Source organism: Felis catus, chromosome B1 (assembly GCF_018350175.1).
Source record: "Felis catus isolate Fca126 chromosome B1, F.catus_Fca126_mat1.0, whole genome shotgun sequence".
NCBI lineage: Eukaryota > Metazoa > Chordata > Mammalia > Carnivora > Felidae > Felis > Felis catus.
This window is the reverse complement of record NC_058371.1, coordinates 28,622,334-28,636,658: the sequence shown is the minus strand read 5'-3', so window position 1 is coordinate 28,636,658 and position 14,325 is coordinate 28,622,334. Positions and strand designations below refer to the sequence as shown.

At 39.3% G+C, this 14,325-nt stretch overlaps 1 protein-coding gene and 1 long non-coding RNA gene across 17 annotated transcripts in view; one reads left to right on the top strand and one right to left on the bottom strand.

Annotated features, from left to right (window-relative positions):
• The window catches only part of LOC109498778, a 47,752-nt gene extending 43,654 nt beyond the window's left edge, over positions 1-4,098 (bottom strand). The window contains exons 1-2 of one of the 3 annotated variants that reach the window (XR_006596417.1): positions 4,049-4,098; positions 89-190 (exon numbers count right to left, since the gene is read on the bottom strand). This is a non-coding gene — a long non-coding RNA (uncharacterized LOC109498778). Of the gene's footprint in view, positions 1-88; positions 191-550; positions 727-2,854; positions 3,307-4,048 lie in introns of those variants that run through there. The other 2 variants (XR_002155677.3, XR_006596416.1) reach the window with 2 other exon arrangements.
• Positions 1-14,325, top strand: part of TEX15 (testis expressed 15, meiosis and synapsis associated) — a 101,313-nt gene that overhangs the window by 51,964 nt on the left and 35,024 nt on the right. For 13 of the 14 annotated variants that reach the window (XM_019828368.3, XM_045055332.1, XM_045055330.1 and 10 more), the window contains one exon: positions 13,484-13,721. In XM_019828368.3, the coding sequence (XP_019683927.2) occupies positions 13,484-13,721 (238 nt within the window). Of the gene's footprint in view, positions 1-982; positions 1,105-13,483; positions 13,722-14,325 lie in introns of those variants that run through there. The other variant, XM_045055336.1, reaches the window with a different exon arrangement.

Genomic DNA, 14,325 nt, shown 5'->3' with positions numbered 1-14,325 from the left:
AAAGAATGGTTAGCAGAAGAAAATAATAGAATGAAAAGAAAAAGTATAGTAACATTGACTGCTTCTGGCTTTTCTTTTTATCACTCACCTTGGAGGAGTTAATATGTCTATGGGCTCAGCAAAAGCAAGTATCTCCAAAAGGACACTAATTTCCACTTCTTATCTCCATTCCATCTATCACTTCTTAAATCTGAAATAGGTGAAAACGTTAATAATCTAAACATCTATGTATTCGATCATTCATTAAACATCTGAGTGCCTATTGTGTCAGACACTATTTTTGATACCCTCAGAGAAAATGAGTGTTTTTTCCTCAGCCTTAAAGAGTTCACATTCTAGTTTAGAACACATACAACTAAATATAAAATACAGCGTTATCATAAACATACAGGTGCACAGATGAGGGACTGATTATTCTTAAGAATTTTAAGAGATGCTTTAAAGAATTCAACTTGAGCTGGTATTAATGGGTAAAAGAGAAACTGAATTATTCTTAAGGCCATTGCCTTATTTGTATCAGTTTGACCCTTTTTGTTTTAATATTACTTACTTTTAAACATTTCAAATTTATTGAAAGGATGTCATTTTAAAGATTGTCAGTACCCAACTTAATGTTATCGTTGAATTAGTACTTGACATCTCCATTTCTGTTTCACCCCAGATGTAGTCTGAGCCGTCCGTGGTTTACTTCATTTACTTTAACGGTAATTGATTCCAAGGGTGGGCTGAACTAAATCAGTTTGGGTCAGTAACACACTGAAGATGTATTGACGTGGGGGTCTCTAGGAAAGAGAAGCCAATCTGATGTGAACAAGGAAGCATTTTGCTTAAGCTACTGATAGCACCACTGAGGTAATAAAGAGACTAGTGTTAGGACGACCCTAAAGCTGAGGACAGCAGGACAAAGAGATGGAAAAAACCTGGATCCTTGATGACATCTGGAGCCACAGAACCCGTCAATCCTGATAAAAGCTGCAAGATTTCTGAATTTCTTGTTATAAGAAGTCAACTTATTTTTAAGCCAGTTTGAACAAGTTTCTGTGCTTGATGCCAACAGCATTCCAGCTGATACTGAATTTCGTACTGGGACAGGGGTACTTGCAAGTAAGAGATTGTATACTATGGATTTAACTTGGAGAGAGGGCAGTAAGGGTGCCAACTTGAGATGTTGGTGATATTCCCTTATACTTTGGGGCATAACCATTTGCTTCCTGAGGCTGTGGTTTGGAAGGAAATTATACAGAAATTTGAGGATATTGAAGTGCCCTGACCGTGTCCTACTTAGACCCAGAAGACCTTAAACATTCAGATTGCAGATTTGATAAGAAAGATTCTTTCTTCATGTGGTTTCACAGGTCAGCCTCATAAAATTAGATTGAGGTAAAGAATTCATCTTTTCTGAAGTTAGTTTGAATTTCGGATTAGAAAAGAGATTTAACAGGAGATAAGTATGCTATAGAGCACATACTTCCAACCTTCCCGATACCTTCTTTAAGTATTTTCTACTGGGTAAATGGAAACTACTCAGGTTTATACAGTAAAGGTATTTTTTATTTTTTTTATTTTTTTTTTAATTTTTTTTAACGTTTATTTATTTTTGAGACAGAGAGAGACAGAGCATGAACAGGGGAGGGGCAGAGAGAGAGGGAGACACAGAATCTGAAACAGGCTCCAGGCTCTGGGCTGTCAGCACAGAGCCCGACGCGGGGCTCAAACCCACGGACCGTGAGATCATGACCTGAGCTGAAGTCAGACGCTTAACCAACTGAGCCACCCAGGCGCCCCAGTAAAGGTATTTTTTAAATGCAATGGGGGAGGAAATGGATAGTTTCTAATTGGAATGCAGTAGGTAAAGGCCATTCCAAATTCAGAGCCTTGGAAGATGGGAAGATTTAGAGGCTTGTTGCCAGGAGACAAAGTCCTAATTTCAACCATTGTCTAACCGTGATCTTGCTATGGTTACTAGCCTTTAGAATTTTGAGGGTAAAGAATACTAGCTGCTTCTTTTCAAAAGGACATACTGTGTGCTAAGGGCCAGTTAACACTGACCACTGCTGTATCATTGTTTACTTTTCTGAATTTAATTGTAGTTACCCTATTTTTTTCCTTTTACCGATGTATTTTGGGTGTAGATAATAATCTTATAGCTGTATTACCTTAATGGATGTTAACTTTAGGGATCTATATCCAGACCTGTTGGAAATGAAGGCGTGTTAGTCAGATCATGGATCTGAAGTTAGATGCAGTAACTGGATGACATTTTGGCTTGTTCCCTTTTTGTGAGGTAGGTTGAAGGGTTTTGTATGAGCCTTAAGCATTTTTGAAAGTGTATGTGTTAGAAGAAGTGTGTGTGCAAAGGGTAACCAAGTTAGTAGACTATAGTCTTTCTAACAATTCTAAATCATCTTACATAATTTAAACTATTTTTTTGTCCTATTCTCCTTTATTGGTTTACTGATGTACAGGCCTGGTCTGTATGGTTCACTAGGATACTGTATGAGACCTGCCTGGAAATCCTGAGATGAAGGCAGTGTCTCTATTAAGGACCGCAAGCAAGGAAGCTATAGGTCTAGTTGCTGCTTGGCAGCCTTCTTAAGACTTAGAGGAGCCAAAGATAAAAGTAAAGCTATAGACAGCAGTAAGGAGAGTCAAAGCAAAGGAACTTGAATCCTTAATATTTTGGGGGAACTGAGTAAATTCAGAATCTGCCTTCAGTAGGCAGCACAGTACATCCCCAAAAATGCCCACATCTTGATTCTTAGAATCTGTGAATTTGTTATTTTACATAACAACAAAGACTTTGCAGATCTGATTGCCATCACAAACCTGCAGATGGGCGATTATCTTGGATTACCTGCGTGAGCGCAGTTTCGAGATATGAGCTCTTAGAAATGTAAGAGGAAGGCAGAATGGGTCAGAGAGGAGACAGGAAAAATTTCAGAGGGATTCAGCCTGTTTTCCCTGGCTTTCAAGATGGAGGAAAGGTGTTATGACTCAAGGAATGCTGGTAACTTCTAGAACCTGGGAGCAGCATTCAGCAAACAGCTAGAAAGGAAATAGGATGTTAGTGCTCAGTCTGCAAGTAAATTTTGCCAACAAGTGAAGAGATCCTCCCCCAGAGCCTGAGACAGGAACACAGTTCAAATGCCACCTTTATTTTAACCTGATGAGACCTACACTGGACTTAGTCTTACTTAACTATAAAATAAACTTGATTTGTTTTAATCCACTGAGTCTGTGGTAATTTGTTCTAGCAGCAGTAGAAAACTAATACCTGCCTTTATCATCTCCAGACTTCTTGTGTGAGTTAGAAATTTTTTCCAGGGCTCCTGGGTGGCTCAGTGGGTTAACCACTCTTGATTTTGGCTTAGGTCATGATCTCAGACCTCTAGCTTTATTGAAATATGATTAACATATAACTGTGTAAATTTAAAGTATATAATGTGATGATTTAATACATAGGTTATGAAATGTTTACCACAGTAAGGTTAGTTAACTCCTCTTTTACCTCACATCATAAACCATTTTGTTTTGTTTTTATGCTCTTTGTTTTGTTTTAAAGCTCTTTTCTCATAGCAACTTTCAAATATACAATATTGTTAACTGTAGTCACCATGCTGTCCCATAGATCCTCCAAACTTATTAATCTTTTAACTGAAAGTTTGTACCCTTGACCAACATCTCCCCATTTCCCCTACACCCTAGGCCTGGCAACTCCCATTCTATTCTCTGTTTCTATGAATTTGATGTTTTTAGATTCCACATGTAAGTCAGATCAAATGGTATTTGTCTTTCTCTGACTTACTTCACTTAACATAATGCCCTCAAGGTCCATTCTTATGTCACAAACTGAAGGATTTCCTTTGTTTTATTGGTGAATAGTATTCTATGGTGTGGGTGTGTGGGTGTACCCCATATTTATCAATTCATGTATTGATGGATACTTAAGTTGTTTCCATGTCTTGGCTATTGTGAGTAATGCTGCAGTGAACATGGTGGATACAGATATCTCTCTAAGATAGCAAGTGCATCTCCTTCAGATACATACCCAGAAGTGGGATTGCTTGATCATATAGTAGTTCTATTTTTAATGTTTTGTGGAATCTCCATACTGGTTTCCATAGTGACTGCACCAGTTTATGTTCCCATTAACAATGCATCAGGGTTCCATTTCCTCCACATCCTTTATCCAGCACTCTTTATCTTGTCTTTTTGAGAATAGCCATTCTAACAGATATTAGACAGTGTCTCATTGGGTTTTGATATGCATTTCCCTCATGCTTAGTGATGTTGAGCACCTACCTTTTCATGTACTTGTTGGCCATTAGTAGATTTTCTTTAGGAAAATGTCCATTAAAGTTCTATGCCCATTTAAAAAAAAATTTTTTTAATGTTTATTTATGTTTGACAGAGAGAGAGAGAGACAGAGCATGAGTGGGGGAGGGGCAGAGATAGAGAGGGGGACACAGAATCTGAAGCAGGCTCCAGGCTCTGAGCTGTCAGCACAGAGCCCGATGCAGGGCTTGATCTCATGAACCTCAAGATCATTACCTGAGCTCAAGTCAGATGTTTAACTGACTGAGCCACCCAGGCGCCCTGCCCATTTTTTAATCAGATTGTGTTTTTGCTTTTGAGTTGTTACGTACCTTATGTATTTTAGGATATTAACCCCTTACTAGATACATGGCTTGTAAATACTTTCTCCTACTCCGTAGGTTGTCTTTTCCTTTTGTTTGTTCTTTCTGCTGTGCAGAGTATTTTAGTTTGATGTAGTCCCACTTTATTTTGCTTTTGTTGCCTTTGCTTTTGGAGTTAGATGCAAAAAATCATGGCCAAGACTGATGTCTAGGAGCTTACTGCTTATGTTTTCTTCTGGGATATTTATGGTTTCAGGTCTTACAGTCAGGTCTTTTATCTGTTTTGAGTTAATTTTTATGAGTGGTGTAAGAAAGTAGTCTATTTTGCATATAGCTGTCCAGTTTTCCCAACACCATTTATTGAAGAGACTGTCCTTTTCCCATTGTATGTTCTTGACTCCTTTGTCATAAATCAGTTGACCTCATATGCCTGGGTTTATTTCCAGACTCTATTCTGTTCCATTGATTTATATGTCTGTTTTTATGCTAGTACCATGCTGTGTTGATTACTATAACTTTATATTATCATTGAAATCAGGGAGCATTGTGCTTCCAGCTTTGTTCTTCTCTCTCACGATTACTTTGACTATTTGGGGTCTTTGTGGTTCTATGTAAGTTTTAGGATTATTTATTCTATTTCTATGAAAAAATGCCATTGAAATTTCGGTAGGGATTGCATTGAATTGTAGATTGCCTTGGGTTGTATGGACATTTTAAAAATGTTAATTTTTCTAATTTCATGAGCGTGGAATATCTTTTTACTTGTGAGTTCTTCACTTTGTCTTAATAGTGACAATAGTGTCTTAATAGTTTTCAGTGTACAGGTCTTTCCCCTCCTTGATTAAATTTATTTCTAGGTATTTTCTTCTTTATAATGTAGTTGTAAATGGGGTTTTTAAAAAAGATTTTATTTATTTTTTATTTTCATTAGAGAGCATGTGAGCAGGGGAGGGGCAGAGGGAGAGAGAATCTTTTTTTTTTTCAATATATGAAATTTATTGTCAAATTGGTTTCCATACAACACCCAGTGCTCATCCCAAAAGGTGCCCTCCTCAATACCCACCACCCACCCTCCCCTCCCTCCCACCCCCCATCAACCCTCAGTTTGTTCTCAGTTTTTAAGAGTGAGAGAGAGAGAATCTTAAGCAGGCTCCATGCTCAGCACAGAGCCCCGCACTGGGCTCCATCTCACAACCATAAGATCATGATCTGGGCCAAAATCAAGAGTTAGATGCTTATCTGACTGAGTCACCCAGGCACCCCTCTTCTCTTCCTGATAGTTGTTTTTAGCTTATAGAAGTGTAACAATTTTCCGTATATTGATTTTGTGTCCTGCAACTTTGCTGAATTCATTTATTAGTTCTGAGAGTTTTTTGGTGGAGTCTTTAGGGTATTCTGTATATAATATCAAGCCATCTGCAAATGTGACAGTTCCAATTTGGATGCCTTCTTTTCCAATTTGGATGCCTTTTATCTCTTTTTCTTGCCTAATTCTTCTAGGTAGGACTTCAATACTATGTTGAATGTGTAGAGAAAGTTTGAATTCTTAGTAGGGCAAATTCTTTATCTCCATTTCTTTGTGCCAGTTATTAGAGGTTTACTATATACCTTTGGTGGAGTCATGTTTCCCTGATTCTTCATAATCCTCATAGCTTTGCGTAGGTGTCTGTGAATTTGAAGAAGTGGTCACCTCTTCCAGACTTTATACATTGAACGTTGGTAAGCGTAGACCTCACCTGCAAGTGGGGGCAGGGTACCACGGCTTATGGTAGCTCCAGATCGGAGGGGGGTGGATGGCAACTCATTGGATTAGGTCTTGGCCTGCAGAGTATTGGCAGTTTTGTGGTCCTTGGTGAGTGTTGCCAGACATTCACATAACCTGCATGAGCTCCTGGGGTTCTCAGTGTCTTCCCCTGGTCTGTCAACTAGGGACCAGAGCAAGCAGCAGTAGTGGCCTGAGTCTGTTATGCGCACACACTCAGTTGCAGGTGCCTATGTTGTAACAGGGGTCAGCTGCTAACACATGTAATGGTGGAAGTCAGGACAGGTAGCACAGGCCAGCCACCAGCATGTGTACTGGCAGCTGGATCTGGCTGTGTTCACTACCATGCTGGTTGGATCTTGCCCTGGACACATAGCACTGTGGAGGTCAGTGATGGAGATTGGGCCAGAGGGTATGCACGTGCATAGTTGGGAGTGGCTATAGGCCAGCGACAGAAGACAGGGCTTAATCTGGCCCCACATGCAGCCGTAGGAGCCTTCACTATGGATGTGGTCTGATGTGGCTGCAGGATCTCTGCATGGTGTGCACACAGCATTTTAGGCTGGTGACAGCTGTTTACCCAGCAGCATATAAGTACTCAACTGGAGGGGGCTTGCCCTGAGCACCTGCATGTTGGTGAATGTCAGCTGCAGGAGTCTGCATGGGTGTGTTACACTCTCGGAGCCAGAGGGTCTTTGGCTGGCTGCTGGCAGAAAGTGGGTAGAGAGACTTGGGCAGCTGGTGTCAGCAAATATAAATAGGTGGGTCTGAAACTAGTGAAATTTGCAGGGGTATGCCACAGCTTTGTGGCCGTTGGTTTCTTCAGTAGCGAAAGCTGCTAGTGTTTGCTGAACAAGTCAGTAGGAAGGTGGTTGCTCCTGTTGTATGGCTGCTACAGGTAGCCTCTGCTTTTCTTCCTTGTTCCCAGCAGTCTCTATATGTCTCAGCTTTGCCATTCTCTGGTTGGGTAAAACCAAAGCAGATCCTTGATCCTTCGTGAAGTGCCCCAGAGGGGTAGGGAAGCTGGTTACTCACCTCACTCTCACTTTTCTGGTGAGGGGAACTCTTTTTTACCTGGGAAATACCCTTTTGGGACCGAGCAATGCCAGCTTGATTTGTGCGCTGATACAGGCAAACTGAAGCTGTTCGTCCTTCCCTTTTTGTGCAATTACTCTCAGTTTTTTTGTGCCACCATGTTGCTGCAGTTTCTTAAGTGAACGCCAAAGCTCTGCCAGAGCTGTTTTTGTTTGTAAGTAGCTATGTAATTGTTGATCTTTTCTTAGGGGGCAGAGGGTGGGGTCTGCTACTCCACTGTCTTTGTGACATCACTACCCTTGAATCAAAGATGTACTTCTGTAAACTTAGTTAAATCCCCATTTTTCTTAGCTTGACTATGCTTCATTTCATGTATTCTGCTTTTTGCCAGCTAGACATTGATCACCTGTCAGCAATCTGATGGATTTGAAAACATTTAAATTCTTTTTCCAGCCCTCCAAAACCAGTTACTTCATTTTATTTAAGTATTTCCTAAAGCACATACTTAACTGAATACTCTCATTCTCTCCTCCACATACCCTAGTAGCTAAGTAAATAGCATTCTTTTATTTCCACTTAAACTTTGAGATAATGATATACTTAAAGTATTTCATTTACTCAAAAAAATTCACTACCTATTATATACACGGTATCTTGGAATCTATTCTGTATAATGTAATTAACTGTGACTTGGGCATTCTGTCTGAGGCACTTATACTTTGTACTCTGTAGTAGTTAATTTCAGTAGATAAACATCACGGTAGCACACCATCAGTTCTAGGTTCATGGTCTTCCAAAAGATATCCAGATCATATCTTGTTTCTACCCACTCATTTGTTGTGCTGTGTTAACTTATACATCTCTATCCATGTGAATTTTCTTAGCTAATAAGTCTTTTACATTTATTTAATTATTGTATAATCAAATAGTGGCTAAAAAAATAATGATCAACCCACAACCAAGAGTATATCTGCAGATTTAACATTTGACTACTGAGTTGTTTTTGAACTTTGCACTTCAGAGCTTTAAGTATGTGTAGGATACAGGGGCTGACAGATTGTGACACTTCTCCCTCATCAGCATTGTGGCATAAAAACAGAAGAAAATATTTCTGGAAAATTATTCTTAACTGTTAGGTATTTTTTATATTTAAGATAATATAAATATCATGTTGGCATAGAATCTGCCTGCTTCTTGGTAATGATGCAGGCAGGCTGGGTCCTCAACCCTGGAGAGGGGTCCTGCAGGACCATCCAAGAGGATGCTTGGCTTTGGGCAGGATGGAAATCCAAATGTCAGCCAGGAAGTGAAAAAAAAGAGTTTATTGAATAGCATTAAGTAACAGGCAGAATACAGCAGACGGAGAATGAGTCTCATCCCTTGGGGTTAGCATTTATACTGGAAAGGGGTAGAAGGTATATTTTCTTACAGGAGTCCAGGGTAGGATTTAATCAAAGGCAAGTGACAGGTGAATAATAGGTGTTATTTTCTGATCATTGAAGGTAAGGATTTTTTTTCATGTGTTTATTTATTCTGAGAGAGAGACAGAGCACAAGCAGGGGAGGGGCAGAGAGGGAGAGAGAGAATCCCTAGCAGACTCCACACTGCCAGCACAGAGCCCAGTGTGGGGCTTGAACTCACCAATTGTCATGACCTGAGCCAAAACCAAGAGTCAGACACTTCACCAACTGAGTCACCCAGGCACCCCAAAGGTAAGGATTTTGATGCCAAAATTTGGCGAAGGTTTGTTTGAAGCTAATGTCCTGGAACGTGTTTAGGATCTGAGTCTCAGATGTAATCAGATGTTTGGGGGCCTAGGACAAAACTCCTAGAATGATTAACCTTCTTGTTTCCCACTTAGGGTGGGAACATAGCTTCTTTGGTTTATTGAGATGCAAAAATATAGAACATGAGTAAATGGGGCCTCACAGAAAAACAGCAGAGGCAGATCCTTTCTAAAAATGGGGTCTCATGGGGCGCTTGGGTGGCTCAGTCAGTTGAGTGTCTGACTTCGGCTCGGGTCTTGATCTCACAGTTTGTGAGTTCGAGCCCCACATCGGGCTCTGTGCTGACAGCTCCGAGCCTGGAGCCTGCTTCGGATTCTGTGTCTCCCTCTCCCTCTGCCCCTCCCCCACTCATGCTCTGTCTCTCTCTCTCTCTGTCAAAAATAAACAAACATTAAAAAAATGAGGTCTCTTCAGCTTCTCTCTCTCAGTAATAAGTCACATTGTATGTATTAGATCTTTATATTCTTATTTGATTACATGTTACTACAAACAGAAAAGACTATTCAAATTTATTTAACCTGTGGTATTTGAAATGGAAGTCTTGAGACTCAGAGCTTCTGTCATTTAATAAATTGACATAGCTCCTAGTGTCTGATAACTCTGAAGAGCCAGCCTTTTAAAAAACTTCTAAAGACACTGGAAAAATAAATAATCCAATTTAAAAATGGGCAGAACACATGAACAGACACTTCTCTAAAGAGGACATATAGCTGGCCAACAGACAGATGAAAAGATGCTCAACATCACTCATCATCCGGGAAATGCAAATCAAAACTACAATTGAGATATCACCACACACCTATCAGAATGGCTAATATCAACAACACAAGAAACAGGTGTTGGCAAGGATGTGGAGAAAGGGGAACCCTCTTGCACTGTTGGTGGGAATGTAAATTGATGCAGCCACTCTGGAAAAATGGTATGGAGGTTCCTCAGAAAGTTACAAATAGACCTACCCTACAATCCAGCAATTGCACTACTAGGTATTTACCCAAAGAATAGGAAAACATTAATTCAGATGGGTATATGCAGCCTTTGCTTATTGCTTACAACAACCAAACTATGGAAGCAGCCCAAGTATCCATTGAAAGATGAGTGGATAAACAAGATATGGTGTATATACAGTGGAATATTACTCAGCCAAAAGAGTGCAGTCTTGCCATTTGCAGCAACATGGATGGATCTAGAGAGTATAAAGCTAAGCAAATTAAGTCAAGTCAGAGAAATGATACCATAGAATTTCATTCATAATGTGGAATTTAAGAAATAAAACAAAGGAACAACAACAAAAAAAAGACAAACCAAAAAACAGACTCTGAACTATAGAGAACAAAAACCAGAGGGGAGGTGGTGGGGGGATGGGTTAAATAGGCGAAGGAAATTAAGAGAACACTCATCTGAGGTGCCTGGGTGGCTTGGTCCAGTTAAATGTCCGACTCTTGATTTCGACTCAGGTCATGATCTTATCTGCATCAGGCTGCACACTGAGTGTGGAGCCTGCTTGAGATTCTCTCCCCTCCCCCTCTCTCTGACCCTCCCCCACATGCACGCATGTGTGCACATATACTCTCTCAAAATAAATAAACATTTTTTAAATGAGTACACTTATCTTGATGAACACTGAGTAATACATGAAATTTATGAATCGCTATATTGTACAGCTGAAACTAATACAGCACTATATGTTAACTACAGTGGAATTAAATTATTTTTAAAAAACTTCCATAGACAAATTTTCTATTGCTCACCTTTATCTAAATCATATGTAATCCTAAATGTTTTTCAAATGTAATTTTGAAAACATGTATTGAAAACAAGAAAGTATTTATCAGTATTATAACTAATACAAGTGGGGCCTCAGTGGCTCAGTCAGTTGAATGTCTCACTCTTGATTTCGGCTCAGGTCATGATCCCAAGGTCATGGGATTAAGCCCCATGTCGAACGTGGAGTCTGCTTATGATTCTCTCTCGCCCCTCTCTCTCTAAAATAAAAACAACAATAAAAAAATAACAAATACAAAACTTGGGAATATTTTCTACTTTCTAAAGGTTTTTAGAGTCCTGGGTCAAATCTTTACTAGGTTATATTTTTACATTTTAGTCAGACCTTTAAGAGGATATAATGTTAAGCCGATACGATGACTAGGTAACAAAAAGAATTATTCTACCCAAAATGTCAATGGTGTGTGCCACTTCTGCGAAACCCTGCTCTAGGGTTTACGCGGTATACCTTCACATAACATTATATTCGTGTGTAGTGTTAAGAACCTTGCAACAATGAACATTTCCTTCCTTCCTCCCATCCTTTGTGCTGTTGTTGTTAGTACGCCCATGTGGGAATTCCTTCTAGGTATGCTCAGAAAGCTTATGATGTTCCAGATTCTAGGAAAAACCAGTTGAGAAATTGGGAAAACAAAAAAGTAATTCTTCTTTGAGAATTAAACCTTATCAACATGGAGATCTTAGTGTTTCATAGAATCTACTGATATCAAGTTGAAAGCAAGAGCAGGAGATGATGATACATGGAGTTGAAAGTTAAGGTTGCCATTTCCAGGACCTGGGACAGAGTGGTCATGATATAATCAGTCAGTCTTGCTTGTAACTGTTGCCATGTGTTTTCTGGTCCTGTGTAATGTAAACAGTTATTCATACAAATAAAATCAACATCAATATGCCAGTGTGCTTGGTATACTTTATACAGACTCTGTGAGTGCCATTCCAGAGAACTGTTGGGAGCATGTGGTATTCAAGAATAATTTTCTTTTTGTGGTATACACATTACTTTTTAGGTTCTGAGGTTCTCCACTGTGATGATCATTTGGAATCCCACTTCCATTCTATTCTAGTGATCAAACCTCTTTATTATATCACCTGATTTGGCAGTTGTTGCTGCTGCTACATCTGAACAAGCCATATAAAATTCCCTTTCTAATCTGCCAATTGGGAGATACAAGTTTTCTATGTTTAAGTAGTTCTTGTTGCAGAGTACAGTCAAAATTGCAAGAATGTATATACTTCAGGGGCACCTGGGTGGCTCAGTGGGTTAGGCGCCTGACTTTGGCTCCGGTCATGATCTCGTGGTTCATAAGTTTAAGCCCCACGCCTGGCTCTGTGCTGACAGCTCAGAGCCTGGAGCCTGCTTCCGATTCTGTGTCTCCCTCTCTCTTTGCCCCTCCCCAGCTCACACTCTGTGTCTCTCTCTCTCTCTCTCTCTCTCTCTCTCTCTCTCAAAAATGAATTTAAAAATTAAAAAATTATAAAAAAAATGTATGTACTTAAGATTACAATCAGTTTTGAGTAGGATTCATAATTTTCTTACTTCTGTGATAGGAGTACACTATAATCAAATCCTAGATTATTTTTTCCAGCTGTTATCTGAATCCCTGAGAAATAGAGAATGTCCCTAATAATGTACCATACATGTGTCTCTATATGTATTTAGGAAATGCATGCTAAAGAATCATTATAAAAAAAGAAAAATGTATGTTCTTTCGTCCATAGCACAAATAGGTGAGACTTTGAGCTCTGGAACTTAACAGACAAGAGTTCCCATATATAATTACAACTCTGTCACCTTGCTGCTTTGGCAAGTTTAATTCTCTGAACTTCATATTCCTCATTTTTAAAATGAGTATAACAGGGGCTAGGGAGACTAGGGAAAAAATGGGCATAACAACAGCAATTAAAAATAACAATAGTCAATTTCTCAAGGGTTCAGAAAAAAATTACGAAAATGCATGTAAAAGTTAAGTCTTAACATATTGGGCATATTAGCAGCATTCAAGAAATGTTAGCCCTTATTATCACTGGGCTATACGGAATGTAGTCCATAATCCTGGATGAGTAGTTATCTACTTCATGAATTCTTTCCTTAGATGATTTTCAGCCTAACTTGTTACAATAGAATAGTGGTGCTTCTTAAATTCTTTTTTTAAATGTATATTTTTGAGAGACAGACAGAGTGCCAGCAGGGGAGGGGCAGAGAGAGAGGGAGACACAGAATCCAAAGCAGGCTCCAGGCTCCGAGCTGTCAGCACAGAGCCCAACGCAGGGCTCGAACCCATAGACCGTGAGATCATGACCTGAGCCGAAGTCGGACACTCAGTCGACTGAGCCACCCAGGCGCCCCAGAATAGTGGTGCTTCTGAATGTTATCAGTGATTCTCTTGCTTTCTAACTGCAGTAAGTCGAAATGTTTATTTTCTCCTTGAAAATTCTGTCAATATTCTCACTTAACTTACACACAGTTTGTTTTGCTTTAGGTCAGAGATGCGTGAGAGTGGAAGACATGGCAGAGAACTTGAAGAACATTTCTGCTTTTTAGCACTTACTCAGAATGATGTGGCTGAAATATATCAAAATGGGATAAGTACCAGAGCATCTACATTCAAGATATTAGGAAATCCTCTTCTTGGAATTTATGTATTTAGACATGTTGACATTGCTTTGAATTATGCTCACAGTAAAAGCATTACTGTAGAAAGTATTATAATTTTTAAGGTAGGTAGCATAAAACAAATACTAAATGTTATATTTAGTTGCTTTAAATTGACCCAAACATATTCTCCTTTCAGTCTGAATTATTAGTGTTCTTAAGTTGCATTATATAAAATAAATCATACGTATATTACTGTCATCATCGTCATTTGAAATTTTCCCCTATTTCTGACTTTAGTTGGGTATGCAGCATGAAACAAAACTCCCAAGTAAGCAAATTCAGCCTGTATCATCTTTGTCTTTATTTTTTTCTCTGTCTTAAATGACGCTTTTCTCTTTCTTCCTCTTGTTTAGACCATAATTAATACCACAGTGCTTTAAGTGTTTTTTTCACAAAACATTGGTTACAGAATTCTGACTTAAGCTAAAGTTACTAAACTACTACTGTTAATTTTTTTTTTAGGTTTTTATTTATTTATTTTTGAGAGAGAGAGAGAGAGAGAGAGAGCACAGAAGGGGCAGAGAGAGAGGGACAGAGAGAGAATCCTAAGCAGGCTCTACACTGTCAGCACAGAGCCCGATGTGAGGCTCAGACTCACAAACTGTGAGATCATGACCTGAGCCAAACACTTAACCAGCTGAGCCACCCAGGTGCCCCACTAAACTC